The sequence below is a fragment of the Cheilinus undulatus genome, linkage group 2 (assembly GCF_018320785.1).
Source record: "Cheilinus undulatus linkage group 2, ASM1832078v1, whole genome shotgun sequence".
Taxonomy (NCBI): domain Eukaryota; kingdom Metazoa; phylum Chordata; class Actinopteri; order Labriformes; family Labridae; genus Cheilinus; species Cheilinus undulatus.
In genome coordinates this window covers 37479258-37495165 of record NC_054866.1, presented here as the reverse complement: position 1 = coordinate 37495165, position 15908 = coordinate 37479258, and the positions used below count along the sequence as shown (strand labels likewise).

The 15908-nt window shown below is 39.3% G+C and overlaps 2 protein-coding genes across 2 annotated transcripts; one reads left to right on the top strand and one right to left on the bottom strand.

Moving 5' to 3' along the window:
• Positions 1-2389: 2389 nt before the first annotated feature.
• On the bottom strand, positions 2390-6126 carry snrpa (small nuclear ribonucleoprotein polypeptide A). Its single transcript, XM_041808053.1, has 7 exons — positions 6019-6126; positions 5619-5699; positions 5354-5526; positions 5058-5228; positions 3180-3356; positions 2991-3079; positions 2390-2877 (listed from the first exon to the last, which is right to left on the bottom strand). Exons 2-7 carry the CDS (start codon positions 5689-5691, stop codon positions 2718-2720), a joined length of 843 nt encoding a protein of 280 aa, XP_041663987.1. The 5' UTR covers positions 5692-5699; positions 6019-6126; the 3' UTR covers positions 2390-2717.
• Positions 6127-6505: 379 nt separating this feature from the next.
• c2h19orf54 (chromosome 2 C19orf54 homolog) lies at positions 6506-13543 on the top strand. The gene is made up of 7 exons (XM_041812854.1): positions 6506-6745; positions 6889-7127; positions 8979-9047; positions 9261-9385; positions 9627-9756; positions 9903-9973; positions 12723-13543. Exons 2-7 carry the CDS (start codon positions 6922-6924, stop codon positions 13055-13057), a joined length of 936 nt encoding a protein of 311 aa, XP_041668788.1. The 5' UTR covers positions 6506-6745; positions 6889-6921; the 3' UTR covers positions 13058-13543.
• The last annotated feature ends 2365 nt before the right edge of the window (positions 13544-15908 follow it).

Sequence of the window (15908 nt, the reverse complement as noted above, 5' to 3'; positions counted from 1 at the left end):
GGGGGTTATAAAAATCATAGTAGGTTGACTAGAAAAAAACAGATAGGACATGCCTTACTCAAAATGCCTTGTAAAATGTAAGACATCCCATTGGTAAAAGTCTAACTTATGGCCTTAAATTTAAAATGTGCAATTTGATTATTTAAGCCTTTCCAAGGATCAACAGGTACTCTGCTATAAACCAACTACATTTTAACAAGATAGATTTTTTCTTTATAAACGATGCAGGGTCAGACTTTCGGATAAACTCAAATGAAATAAATATTTTGGTCTTATTCAAACTTGATTGAATATTTTCATTTTCTTTTAAAATTTATGTGAGCCTTTTACAGTGACATCAGTCCCTATGGCCTATACTACAGCCAAGCACAAGGGGTGATCGAGACATTTTAACTTCATATATCTGGGGCTGTCATAAAAAACATAAATGTCTAGTTTTATTGCACTCTCAAGAGCCTGAAGCAAAATGTTTTTGCAGGAAATTGCAGCTTTAATTGAGAACTGACTGATAAATTTGTGTTGTTATGCATCATATTCATAAATAATGGCTGAGGGGGAAATTTCGCAAACAAGATCAAAAATGAAGTGTTTCCTGATAAAACTAAATCAAACACAGTTGTTTTGGGGTTGATTCAACTACTGTAGGGATTTCAGGTAAAAAGATACCCTAAATAACACAACACACTTTCCCCCTTACATCTTCAGAATTCATTAATCTGGGAGCCAGATGGGAAACTTTGGGAGGACTGATCTGGCCTGAGGGCCACCAGTTAGTGACCACTGCTAGAAACACACTTAAACAATGAACTGGTGGATTAATGTGAAGTAAAGGAGCAGGTAATAAATGAAAACGCATGAATGGTAGCTAAAGAAAAGTTCTAGGAGCATATGTTTCATTTATTTTTCAAAAGTTACACCTGGCCTAGAGAAGAGTTAAAATATTTTGATGTGGTGAGTTTGATAATCCTCTAGGAGCTGACGAACAAGTGCTGTTGGGTGCTTGGGTATATATTTACAACTGCGATTGGGTATTCCTCTATTTCTCTGACTTTTTTTCCTGAAGAAAGACTCATTACAATATTTTGTGCACTTGCTACGATTGCTTTCAGCTTCACAAGGAAGGGCCTTGATACTGGTCATTGCCTAGGGCCTCTGAATGACTAAAAGTGAGGTTGAACTGCAAACCATCAGTGCCACCTATGAGCAATTTCACAAAGTAAGTATCTTGGCACTTCTTCAACCCTAAGCTTCAAAACTGTCCAAACATTGGCGTGAAACATCTACTCTGTAAAACATCTTTGTTTTCTGGCTTTCTTGTGCATCAGGAACACGGCTTAGATTAAAACTCCAGAAAACAAAGCACCGGAAAATGCTTTGTTTCTAATAAAGTGGAATTAGTATTTACAAACACATCAGCTGCAGCACTGCAGGCGTGTTGCCATGGCTGAATTCATAAATTCCTGATTAAATTATCTGTTTCTGAGTCAGTCAGGCATTTCAAGCAACTACAAAGTAATGACTGAGAAATCTAAACATTTGTTTTCTGGTTTAGGAATCGCTGGCGGGGCTAAAAACTATTTAACTTTAAAACGTGACAGAAGAACATGCAACCACAAAAAGCTGTGCATGTGTGCTCAGGAGAAGCCAGTAGATGATGCCTGACAGCCTTTAAAAATAATGATCTTGTCTGATTGACTGCAGCAAGTTGAGCACAAAAGCCATAAATAGTAGAAAATGATTTGTACAGAAATGTACTGCGAACGTCAAAAACAGATTGAAACTGATTGTAGAAGCCAGAGTGACATGTTCTGAACAAAATGACAGCTTACTTTGTTCCTGTTCTTCATCAGACAGATGGAACAGATTTTCTCTAAAGCAAAAAAAAAAAAAAAAAAATCCAATTTATTGTTAATTTTAAGTTTTGAGAAATTCACATCAGCGGGCACAAATTGAGCCCAGCTAGAGGCTGTTGTTGCCATGACAGCAAGGCCTCTCTCTTCTCTACAACATATTTTTTCAAACTCTTCATCTGGACCATGAAAATGAGGAAATAGTTCTGATAAAGACCACTGCACATGCCAGTGCTGACGGTTGGAGTCTTCATTGAAAAAGCTACTTCTTTTTTGAAATATGATGAAAACATTTTTTTGAATATAAAAAGCTTTAAAGTTCACAATCCTTTTTAGACAACGATATAAAGTACCAACATATTTCAACACGCTTTTGGACACACATGAAAGGACAAGATAAAAAGAACATATCAAAATCTAGAGTTAATGCTTTGGTTGTTATCAACATGTCTCTTCCTACCCCAGTATAACAGACCTGACTGTCGTGGAAGAAGTAGGTTTATAGCACCATCTGTTGGACAAAGTGAGGCAAAGCATGGTCACAAAGGAATATTTTTAATTCAGTAAAAAAGCTCCAGGTACAATGTCTGGCAGACCAGACTCTGGGTGCAATGCTTTATGACAAATTTGTAACAAAATAAAAAATAAAAAAAGCCAAAGAATCAACATTTTTCATAAGGACACAGAGTTCTTGGATGAATCAAAGCAGCTTTAAGCAGAGTGTGTATACTTACATGTAATCTTGGAGGAAACTTCAACTGTGCAACAACAGTCATTATCTAAAATGTGTTGAAGTTTTGGTCTACAGTAGAGAAACCTGTATTTGTGTCCATGTTTGTTAAAAGAAAAACTGGTCCTGAGAGATCTTTATTTCTTCGCGAATGAGATCTTCATGGCGTTTGCTTGTGTGATCTTAAAGCCTTGCAGGGCGTCACGTGCAGCACCTGCCTGCACTTCATTCTCAAACTCCACAAAGGCGATGTCGTGACGTCCTGGAACCAAACGCACTTCCTTGAATCCAGGGAACCTTTCAACACAAAACAGAGTCAGTTTAGCATTCGACAAATAACCCTGCAAAAAAAACCAACCAAACAAAAAAACACTCAAATATCTTAATAGAGTAAAGCTGCAGGTACTGACTGGTTGAAGAGCATGGACAGCATGAGCTCGTTTGTCTCCTCTGGCAGGTTGGTGAGGAAGAGGATGTGATTGGGTGGATTTTCTGCAACCTGTGGAGATGAAATTTAGTTAGATGAAAAAAAAACAAGAAACTATGACAGCTGTATATATTTTTAAATAAAGAGCACGCTGTTGTAGAAAGAAAACAACCTGCTGGGGCATCTGTCCAGGCATCTGTCCTGGCATCATCTGGCCAGGAGGCATAGCACCAGGGGGCATCTGACCAGGGGCCATACCTGGAGGAGGCATCATACCAGGTGGGGGCATGTAAGGTGGCTGTCCTGGCATGTGCATCATACGAGGAGCCTGACTCATGGGAGGCATACCCTAGAGAGAGAAATACAGAAGTCAAGATATTGAAGACCACTTCTGTTTGCCACTGATAATACCAGGGCTTTCCATACGCACCAGCGGTCAGACAAACAGCCATCTTAATAAGGACTGATATATTTTTTCCCATTTTTTGACTCAATAAAATAGTATGAATTATAAATTGAGGCCCTCCTTTCCTTTAGTTTAGATGAATTTCAACAATGCATCAACCTAAAACAAAGCCATTTGCGACTAAACTTCTCCTTAATGAGCATAAACCGCTCATTATATTTCGTATGTGGCCAATAGGGAAGGTTTGTGTGATACTGTAGGTTTTAACTCTGAAAGTCTTGATTTTAGCATTCAAAGCAGTACACACATTCTCTCATGAGATTTGTCTATTACATTAAAATGCTTATTTAGTACAAAGACCCCTGGAAAAATAAGAGTTAAATCTTGCAAAAATGTGGACTTCAAGAATGTAGCTGTTTTTTTTAGATTAGTTAATAATTATGCTTCCCTTTTACATAACTGAATTCCCACCATAATTATTTGCCAACATATGCCTCAAATCTCAAAGAATCACATGTAGGAATCTCAAAATTTCCTGGGGACAATGCCCTCTTACTACTTGTGCCTTTCTATGTCTAATAAGCCAGGGGTACAAATGTTTGAACCCCCTTGGTGAGTATTTTTTTCCACAGGTTGATCACTCTCCGCCTGTGAAAAGCCCTGTAACACCATCAGAAACAGCATATTCACCAGTAATTGTGAGCTTGTTTGCACTCTTTCTTCTATCATTGACACAGCTACATTAAAAACTGTCAAAAAATAAATAAATAAACAGTTCACCTTTGACGTGAAAGCATTTATGGCTATAAACATCTCAGTTTCTTTAACCAGTGTGCTCTTTTCATTGTTACAAATGTAGACCAACTTATTCCAAAGCGCACTGCAGCTTTGCTTGGGAGACATATGAGGAAACAAAATGCCACAAGAATTTCCGATACTTAAAGAGAAAAGGGAAACCATCTAAAACCAAAAACTCCGAATTTACAAGCATTCGCAACCCTGCCTGCATCTGCTTACTTGGCCCAGAAGATAGCACTTCCTAAGACAGTTCAGAAAATTCAATCTGCCTAAGGACCTGCTGATTAACTTCTATACTGTCTGGTTTGGACCCGCCACTGAACAGGACATGAACAGACGGCAACAGACAGTAAGGTCTGCAAAGCTTATTGGGACCGACTTTCCATCCATCGGGGACTCATACCAGGCCAGGGTCAGGAAACAGGCAGATAACATTGCTGCAAACCCCAGATATACCAGACATAAACTGTTTTGATTTCCTTCTCCCATCTGGTAGGCATTATAGCTGAATGAATTGGGAAAGTAATCTAATTATCCATATTATTTATACACATGGATCTGTATATGCTAGTTAAAATATTTGACAAGATCTTGCACATAGTTAAATTTAAAATCTTGCTTTTTTCAGTTATTATTTCTGTATTTAATGTTGAATTCTTGGCAAGCATAGCTAACTGGAGTCAAATTCCTTGCAGAAGCGTACTTGGCCAACAAAGCTGATTCTTATTCTTGAGAAAACTTGATTAATTGGACTTGCTACTTGGACAATCTAACATAAAAACAGCGAAAATAAGTCAGGTACCAGGACTCTGATGGTTAAATCAACTGAACCATTTAAAAACTTACAGGCATGGCAGCAGGAACACCAGCAACCATTGGTGCCGCAGCTGCACCCTTCTTAGCTCCAGTCGACTCTGGTCCCTTAATCTTCTTCTTCTCTTTTTTACGGTCACGCTCCACATAAGTCCCCTTCATTTTAGCAATGATGTCTGAGTCCTGCTTAGCATACTGGATACGCTGTGAGAACAGACATGATTCAGGACCAGCATGGATAACAAATAACACAGTTAACAAGCAGGATAATTTATCACATATCTATATGATATTTATCAATGATTTGGTTTTCTGTTTGATGAGCCTACCATGGGTTTGTCGTAGAAAGGAAAGCCCTGCATGGATCTCAGAGCATTGGAGGCACTGTTAACCTCTTTGAAAATAACAAAGGCCTGACCTTTCATTTTTATGTTTCGTGCGACCAAAATGTCTAAAATTTGTCCAAACTGTGAAAAGATGGCGTAAAGAGACTTCTTTAACTCTGTAGAAACACAAAAAAGAGAAGCGATTAGTTTGATATCCACATTTTACTAACATGAGACACAGAGATCTAGAGGCTACGAAAGGACTTACCATCTTTTTTTATTTTCTCATTTAAGTTGTTGATGTAGATGGTGTGGTTTAGCCGTACTTCAGTGGTGGCCATCTCTTAACCTGCAAGTTTTGGTGAGGAGTATGTTTTTTAACAAACTAATTCAAACTAGTTTGGTGGGAAAGGGTCTACAGACTTGATTACTAGCTAGCAAATGTTAGCAAAAAGCAACAAGCCTGAATAACGTGGAGTGTACGTTAGCATAAACGCTAGCTGACTATTAGCTATAGTTAACATTATCTATCTATATAGGCTCCCTGTTTAGCTCTCTCGTCAAAAGAAATCTACAAATACGATACAAAGCCAATTTGATTCATTTTAACGCAGTTAAAATGTAAGGACGGTACCATTTAGTTAGCTTGATTTGGATGAAATACTCACCGCGGAGTGATGAATGAAACCCGACCACGCAAATCCCGCGTTGTTCTCGCGATATATAACAACGAAGCACTATTTCCGGTGTTTGTTTCCTCACTGTGGTTCCTCGTCAGTTTGTGTTGCCTATCCAAACAGTTTTGACTTACCACATACGTTATATTTATATATACTCATGTGCAACCACTAAGCACTAAGTATCTCAGGGAGACTATTTGTGTAGACAAAAGAATAAAAAAGGTTATGTATTCAGTTTGCTCAAGTCGCTTGCACCTATGGCACTAGCCTAGGTTACATACACCTCACGCAATGTCAGCCTTGTTCCGTCTCTTTCGTCTTCGATGTTACGTGGATACATGTGACTGAACTGAATTACATAGTTTAATAATGATTCAATTCCACTTTGGCATACAATAAAGTTTGTACGCCATATATCCAGTTCCAGTAGAGGGCGGACTAGCGCCTTATCGTTGATGTGTGAGCCAACAAAAACACGAAGAAGAAGAGGGACGGGGAAAACACTGCCAAATATGGATAAACATCGATACTGTTAGCTAGCTGTACTAGACCCATGAGTGGGCGTGGGAGGACGCTTTATTATCGTCTTCATACGAATAATACTCTTGTACAGGAGAAGAAAAAGGCGGATAGTATTTTAAACAGAACATGGATAACTGTACAAGATGACCACCTTGACTGTAGCTAGCAGCTAACGTTAGCTCAGCTGTTTCAGGTAAGAAGAGAGGAAAGTGGGTGGGTGACTGTAAGCTCAAGTGTTTGCTAAGTGAACTGTTAACTGTCTGAGCTGATGTAATAGCCCTCCATGAAAATATGAACGTCTTACTAAACATTGTACATGCTTTTGTCATTCAAAAGGAGCATTAAAAAAGCATATCAGTAGAGTGTCCCATGTCACCACCACTTCCTCCTCCTCCTCCTCCACCACCTGCGCCTGCTTGCTGTCCTCCACCACCTCCTCCAGCTCCAGGTCCACCTCCACCTCCTCCAGCCTCAGCATCTAAGAAGAAGCTGTATCAGACTATAGCTAGCAGCAGGAGTCCTGTAGAGGGGAACCACACTGAGGCCCTCTTACTGCTTCATCAGAGGGAGAGCAGGTTAGATTCACAATGAAACACCAACTTTATGGCACACATCATCTTTTACATTTTAACCCTGGGCCCCACAGTACTCTAGACTCTAATATGAGACTTTAACAAACCTCCTTAGATATCTGACATCTATTGCAGTGTTTGTTCTGCTTTCATCAGCCATTATCTTCTTCAAGTTGTGCAAAAAAAAGGCATACAACACATTTGAGTGTTTTTACATAAAGGCTCATTATCACCATCAAGTCCAGATGCACTGCAAGAAGAAACCCCACTTTATGTAATCATTTTGGTATTTATTTATTTATTTGTAAATGTAATTTTGGTGTTGCCAACTATTTGTAGAGGTCAGGTTAAAGGGTTATTTTAAAGATGACAAAATCTTTAACTATGGTAGTGAGTGATTTATAATGAAGGTGAGTTTACATAAGCCAATGCCAGATATCTCAGAGGTTGGAAAAGCCTGATTTTGTTATCTCATACAGTATCCCTATTTTTTACAGCTGATTTGGCAAAAACAGCAATTGCTTTTTTAAAATTTTCTTTTTATTTAGATTTCAAGTATTGAACATCATTCTTTGATGTACATAGTTTTACATCAAACAAATGGATGAGAAAAAAACTAACAAATGAATAAAGACATAAGAGTAACACTCATGTGCAACAGAATACCAGGGGGATTACAGTACAGCTAAACTTGTATCTTACCTAGAATTTGAAAACAGTGATTTCAAAGTGTCACCTTAGGCTTTGAGGACTTAAAAAAAGTGTTTATCCATTTAAAACCCTTTTTTGTTATTTTAAGAAGTCTTTCTAATATTTTGTCCACCCCCTTTACATCACACATTGGAAACACTGTTCGATGAAAGGTTAAGTCACCCTGACAAAACAATTATCAGAAAAAATTAAAATATATAGAGGACTGAGTAGATATACAGTACTGTGTAGATCTTTTAGGCATGTTTGGGCCACAAATTGAGGCTGAAGTAAGGTATAGATGTGGCAAGTAAGCTGGTGAGGGCACCATTGGGTGGGAAAGAAGACTGGCAAAACCCTGGTCATGCTCTGGATGTCCTTGCATGTTACCAGCAGCAAGGGGAAATCTTGAAAAAATAAAGTCTGCACCTTCAGGGCAGAGTAAGGGTTAGATGTGGTGAGTGAGCATGGTCTAGGTTACTGTTCAGGCAGGTAGTAGGGTTACCAAGTGCCTCTGGTCCTGCTGTGGATGTCCCACGGACTTGAAAACCGCAGGCAGTCTCCAAGATTATTACCAGGGCTGAAAAGGCCCTGGCAAAAAAAGATGCCGTCAACCTTGAGCTTGGCTACCAAGCAACACACATGTATGTTGACATGTATCAAGCTGAAGATCACCCTCCCCCCTCTCTCCAGCCGCAGGTTGTTGCACATTGGGCTCTGTGATGAATCCCTAGTGCCTCTCATGCCTAAAACATGTGGATGTGACTGTATATCTGACCTGAAGTCACAAAAAGTGAATATTATTGTTTACAAATTCTGGCCACAGACTGCAGATGGGATCTAGCTTTTTGGCTAACTCTGGCGTAATTACAGAAATGGTGATTAATATTTACTGTCTCTGTAAAATAAATTAAAACCTCAAAAAATGGGAACAAAAAAACCTGATTTATATCTTTTTATCAGGGCAGACACTTTTACTGGTCATGACAGGAAAACTTCCCTTTTTTTCTTCATTACAATACAGGTGTCTACATCTAATAAGTTAATTTATTTACGACTTTCAGCTGATTCCTCTTTCACTTTTTATGTATGACAATATTTCGAAAGGGACTTTTTAGGTAGCTGTTTAAGTCTTCATGCCTAAATGCTGTTTTTGTGCCTCAGTTTCAGGAAGGACCTGCAGTGGATACTTGTGAACACATACGTGCCCTCCCTCATCCAAGATGGTCCACAGTAAGTCTGAACTTGCTCATTTCAACACTTCTCAACTAACGCAACATTCTTATCCACAAAACACTAATGGAACAAAAACAAACCTTTACCACAACTGTAACATGTACAATGGGACTATTATGTCTTAAGTTTAACCTTAGTGAATGAAGATACGTTTGAATAATTAACCACACATATTTGTCAGGGTGTGACTGCGATTTGTTTATCCTTTAGGTGTGGTCTGGTGGCTTTGTGGATGTCTGCTCAGCTTCGACAGCCACAGCTGAGTGTTGACATGGAGACTGTGGTTCAAACAGCACTGAGCAGAGGGTACACGGCTCAGGGGGAAATGTTTTCAGGTAAAAAACGTGTTGACTGAACCGGGCCTATCTGTTTTAAATTTAGGAGAAACGTACTGGATCAGCTACTTTTTTCTGACAGAAGAAAAGTGAAATAAAAACTTGAAAATTGCTGTCTGGTGCCTGTGGTGCAAGCATTAAACTCATAGAAACAGATGCAGAATACAAAATGCACTATCACACTTTGTTGAGTTTATGGCCGTTTTTTTTAATGTTCTCATTAAGACTTTTATTTCTCCAGCTGACAACATGGCCCTCCTAGCAGAAGAGGTGTGTAGCTGTAAGGCGGACCTGCTGTCAGGAGGACTGAGTGGTGACAACGCTGAGACCATCATCACACACCTGTGGGGCGGACAGCCTGTTCTCATACCGTATCCAGCACAAAACAGGACTGCCATGAGGGGAATTCGAAAGGGAGGGAAATAGTTTTAGCTTTGTGGTTGTTTTAGACTTCTACTCATTTCCATGAAAGAAAAGTTAAAGGTTCAAGGCCTAAATTCCTTGACAGGAAGCCTAGGTATGATGAAGACTACAATCATGAGCCGTGCCAACGCTGCGGCCACAGAGCGCACTGGGCGGCTGCTTCAGGTAAGACGCTCACACATCAAAGGGATGTTTGTATTAAGAAGGTCTTTGAGGAAAGGACTGAACCAGGATGCGTAATTAAAGATAGTACAGCTGATTCACACAGAGCTGACAACAGACTGAAGAAAATGGACAAAATGGCCTTACTCTTGGCCACAAAGCAGTCATCTTTCTTCTAAGAAAGCCAGGTTTAATAAAGAGTGATATGTTTGAATCAAACCTCCAAAGATCATGGCATACACTTAAGGAGGAATTGGCTGTTTTGCAGCATGTTTTGCACCAGCAAAATATAGCAGATGCTCCCAAAGCTTTTGTAGCTCTGCTTTTTTTTGGGTAATTGTAGGCACATGTCCAGCTTTAGTAATTAGTAGTAATAGTACTGCCTAAATTGACAATCCAGCTGTGGATGGAAGCAAAGTTATCAAAACAAGAGACAAGGGTTTAATAATTTTTGCAAAAAATGATTTCTGTCTATGGGAATATGATATCATTTGTACAAGTGACATCACTGATATGAGAAAACTTTTAAATACCTTAATATTAAATATGTGCATACTGAACGTTGATTTTCAGAGAATTTGAGGTGCAAATACTTCATTCAATGAGACAAAAACATGCTTTAATGTATTATCTGGTTCTAGATTTTGTATATATAATGAAATGAGTTAATTCAAAAATTTTAAGAAGGAAAAAGTCTGGGATCTAAGATCTGAAGAGTGGTTGGATCACCACTAAAGCTCAATAAACAGCCTGACTAGGGCTGAACTTCGCCAGAGAGACATGTATCCATGAAAATTTAGGTCACAAATATTCAAACATCTAAATGACACAGAATTTGGTGGGAAAAATCCTGCGTTAACTGGTCAGAGGTAACCTTGCAAACCTTGCTTGTTTCCTTGTTTCTCACTGGCGAATCCATCTTGCAAAGCTTCTGTCTGAACTGTTTGCATCTGCTTAGAAAGTGACAGGACTAATCAGCGACGAGGGACAGTACTTTCAGGCGCGGCAGAGTCATGACGTAAGCAAGCAGCAACAAGAGGCCGGTGCAATTCTGGCGGAAGACATTAGTGTGGATGCTGCTAAAGCGCCAGTTTTATCAGAAGTTGACGACATTTCTTCATTAAAAGAAGAACAAAGAACAGCAGTGAGTTGTTTTCTTTTCAAAAACGACAAAAGTCGTGTACTGACATGTCTATAGTTGCCATGGTTTGCGTTATGCAGTTCTATATGGAGTTTATTCCTCAGTAGCTGCGACAACGTCATGTGTTTTATTGCTCCGATTGGCCCATAAAGATGTGAGACAGAATGTTCATCTCATCACCCTCCGAGTTTTTTTCTTTTTTTTTTTTTTTTTTTTTTTTTTTTTTTGAAGGCTCTGCCCTTTTCCAAATACTGTATATCTATTGTTTTCCATGTCAGGTGTCAGGTTAGGTCAGAGGTGGAAGAAGCACCTGACTATTGTACTCAATAAAAGCACAGTTACTCTGGTTAGAATTACTTAAGCTGAAGTGAAAGTACTGGTCTATAAATCTACTCAAATTTTACTCAAAGTACTGAGTACTAGACAGCTACTTTAGATACCTAAGGGGCTTGTACAGTGAAATGTGATCTATCCTTAGGTGCAATAAGAACAAGAGAATATTGAGCAACCAGGTTGTTTATGATGGGAGTAACTTAGACTAAAGTAAAATGCAACATCTGTTTTGAGATGAAACAGAGAATCATTCTCTTGCACTGTGCTACTGTTCATCAGGTGTTGTCAAAGCCAAACTATCTGTCACCTTCATGTTGTTGGCAGAAATCTTTGACCTCTTCATTTTGGCTTCTAGTGCATAATTTCTTACTCACTACTTAATGATTTTTAAAATTTACTGGAGTACAATACATCTCCCAAAATATGCCTAATGAAACTGCAGATTTTAAAATGTCCTTAAAAAGTACAAGTGCTAGAAAAAGCTGCTAAAATACAGTAATATGAGTACATGTAATTAGTTAGCTTCCACCCCTGTAAGTGGTATGATGCAAGATGGTGTATACAAGCTTCTCTCTAAAAATAAAAAAAAGAGGTGAAAAAGTTTAGATTTGTTTTTTTGGGGGGGGAAAATTTGTTTAAAGTTGTACATTTAAGAAAAGCCAAATCTTTCAGTTAAAAAAGTCAGAAATTTACAAGAAACACTAACATTTTTCAACTTTAAAAGTTGTAAATTTGGACTGAAACTTTGAAAGTAATTTCAAATGAATCAAGTTGTTACTTAACAGAAAACTAAACTGAAAACAGCGATTGGATTGCCCTGGGCAACAGCCCTTTGCAGAAATGTCTCTTCTAAATCCAGATGTCAATGAGAACGTCATGATTCCTGGCTAAAATCATCAGCACTTCCTTATTGCTTGGTCCCAGTGAAAAGTATTATTCGATTATACTCTCAACTGCAGTACATGTGCAAGGAAAACTGCTTCATTTGATAATTTTTTAAATGCAATTTTCAACTTTGTAATCTTATAAATTCAACATTTGGTTCTTGTAAATTTATAACTTTTAAATGTAAAAAAAAAAAGAAAAGTTTTGTCCTCACAAATGTATGACTTTCTAACGCAATTAATTTGTTTTTGTTTTTTTTCTCAGAAATTAACAGATCTCGTCTTTATTTATTTCAGAGTGACCCTAGTACTCTATAGTAAACACCTATTATTCTCATCCCTGCACTCTTAAAAGCCTCTCACGTCCCAATATAACAGTGTCTATTTGTCCCAGGTGTTCTCCTCGGTTTGGACCAGGGGGGCGTGAGCAATGAGCACACTCAGCCTGATTCCACTCTGCCTTGGCTTCAGCTTGCCTCTGACACTGGCTCCCCTTGTCCTTTTGGAGCAGTCGTCAAAGAGGTCTACATCCTGGCTAAGCAGGGTAAAAGCCTGCGCTACCAGCTGTGGAGTTTGGACAGCGTCGCCCAAAGCAACAAGCAGCTGAGGACCATGGACCCTCAGAGGGCCAACGATGGGACTCAGTACGTTGTTCCTCCTGGAGGGGTGGAAGCTGGGCTGGCTGGGAAGGCAGTGTTACTTTACACAAGGACAAAAGAGCAAAAATGAGTGTGACACAGGTTTACACTGGACACCATCAGTAAAACTGTCACTCTTTGAGAGGAGTAAGTGGTAACTTATGTGGTGAGGAACATTTCATATCAAAAGACTCTGATACACGCATTATTGTGAAAGGGCTTTAAAATGTGACTTCTGACATCACGGCAGTTAGTTAAGCTCTGATGATGGTTGATTGTGGTTTCCGTTCAGGGTATGACAGGTATTTGTGTTTTTAAATAGTCTCTTTAATATTTCCAGCTGTATTGGGCTCTCACTGACACTACTGGAGACGGAAAAAATGCCTTAAGACTGCAATGTGAGAAAAAGAGTATTTATTGTATTACACAATGAAAAGAAAAATCTCAGTTTGAAGTTTTTATGTAGCCAATTTGTGCTGCCAAACCTATGCTGCAACCATTACTTTTATTTGAAAAAAGTTTTTATGGAGAATTGTATTTTTTCATCAATGCAAATAAATCTCTGTGGAAAACACGACTACCTGAATGTGATATAGTGTCTATAAAAAAAATGCCCGCCTTGGATATTTTACCTTCAATTGATTGTGTAAATCAATAATGGTCAATATGATTTGACTTTATTTACACAAACAACAACAAAAGAAACTCTTCAATGTTAAAATGAAAACAGGTTTCTCCAAAGTAAGGCCAATTAGATACAAATAAATAATGTATAATAAATGACTGCATAGATATTCAACCCCCTTCAAGTCAGTATTTAGTATATGCAACTTAGGCTGCAATTGCAGCACTTAGTGTGGATAGGTCTCAATCAGTCTCGCACATCTGGACACTGGACAATTTTACTCCATTCTTCTCTGTAAAACTCAAGCTCTTGTCAGGTTACATGGAGATCTAGGTGTGAACAGCCCTTTTCAAGTCTAGCCACAAATCCTCTGTTGGATTCTTCCAGAAGCGCATTTGTGAGGTGACACACTGGTGTTGGACGAGAAGGCCTGGCTCTCAGTCTTGGCTCTAATTCATCCCAAAGGTGTTCTATCGGGTTGAGGTCAGGACTCTGTGCAGGCCAGTCAAGTTCATCCACACCAAACTCTCTAATCCATTTCTTCATGGACCTTGCTTTGTGCACTGGTGCACAGTCATGTTGGAACAGGAAGGGGCCATCATAACTGTTCGCACAAAAATGGGAGCATGGAATTGTCCAAAATCTCTTGGTATGCTGAAGCATTCAGAGTTCCTTTCACTGGAACTAAGGGATCAAGCTCCTGAAAAACAACCCCACACCATTATCCCCCCTCCACCAAACTTTACACTTGGCACAGTGCAGTCAGACAAGTACTGTTCTCCTGGCAACTGCCAAATCCAGACTCGTCCATCAGATTGCCAAATGGAGAAGAGTGATTCATCACTCCAGAGAACGCATCTCCACTGCTCTAGAGTCCAGTGGCGGCGTGCTTTACACCACTGCATCCAACGCTTTGCATTGTACTTGGTGATGTATGGCTTGGATGCAGCTGCTCGGCCATGGAAACCCATTCCATGAAGCTCTCTACGCACTGTTCTTGAGCTAATCTGAAGGCCACATAAAGTTTGGAGGTCTGTCGCGATGTACTCTACAGAAAGTTGCCGACCTCTGCTCACAATGCACCTCAGCATCCACTGACCCCACTCCATCATTTTACGTGACCTACCACTTCGTGGCTGAGTTGCTGTCGTTCCCAATCGCTTCCACTTTGTTATAATACCACTGACAGTTGACTATGGAATATTTAGGAGCGAGGAAATTTCATGACTGGACTTGTTGCACAGGTGGCATCCTATCACAGTACCACACTGGAACTCACTGAGCTCCTGAGAGCAACCCATTCTTTCACAAATGTTTGTACAAACAGTCTGCATGCCTAGGGGCTTGATTTTACACACCTGTGGCCATGGAAGTGATTGGAACACCTGATTTGAATTATTTGGATGGGTGAGTGAGTACTTTTGGCAATATAGTGTATATGGATTTATTCCTCGGTAGCGGCTATGAAGTCACGTGTTTTGTTGCTCTGATTGGCCTGGAAAGATGTGACAGACAGAAAGTTCATCCATTCACCCTCTGAGTATTTTTTTCAAACCCTCTGCCTTTTCCCAGATGCTGTATATCGAAGTTTTACCAGATGGATGTGTAAAACACATCCATCTGGCGTGTCAGGTTAGTTCTTTGTTCTTCTTTTCACTAAGACATGTCATCAAGTTCTGATAAAACTGGCGCTTTAGCTGCATCCACGCTAATGTCTTGCGCCATAATGGCACCAGCTTCTTGTTGCTTGCTTGCTTTCATCATGACTCAGCCGTGCCAGAAAGTACTACCCCTCATCACTGATTGGTCCTGTCACTTTCTTACAGGGCCCAAAGGTTTTGGACGGGAGCTTTGAAAGATAGATTCGCCAGTGAGAAACCATAGACTGTAGAAAGAAGAGAAGCACGGAAACAGGCTTATACATCTGCTTTGCAAGGTTACACGTGCCATATTCCATCCATTTCCTGATGATGGATTTAACTGAACTTAAGTGCCTTGGAATTTTTTTGCACCCATCCTGACTTGTACTTTTCAGTAACCTTTTCTCTGAGCTGCTTGGCGTGTTCTTTTGTCTTCATGGTGTAATGGTAGCCAGGAGTACTGATTAATCAGGTCTCAGTTGAATTAGGTCATTCACTCTAAAGGGGATGAATATTTATGCTGTCACTTATTTTACCTTACATATCTTTGTTTAAATGACATTACTTTCACAAATCTGTTTTCATTTGGACATTAAATAAAGTTTTTTTGTAATTTATATTATCAAAAAAGCCAATTATTTTGCCCATGACTAAATTGATAAACTTAATGAAAGGCT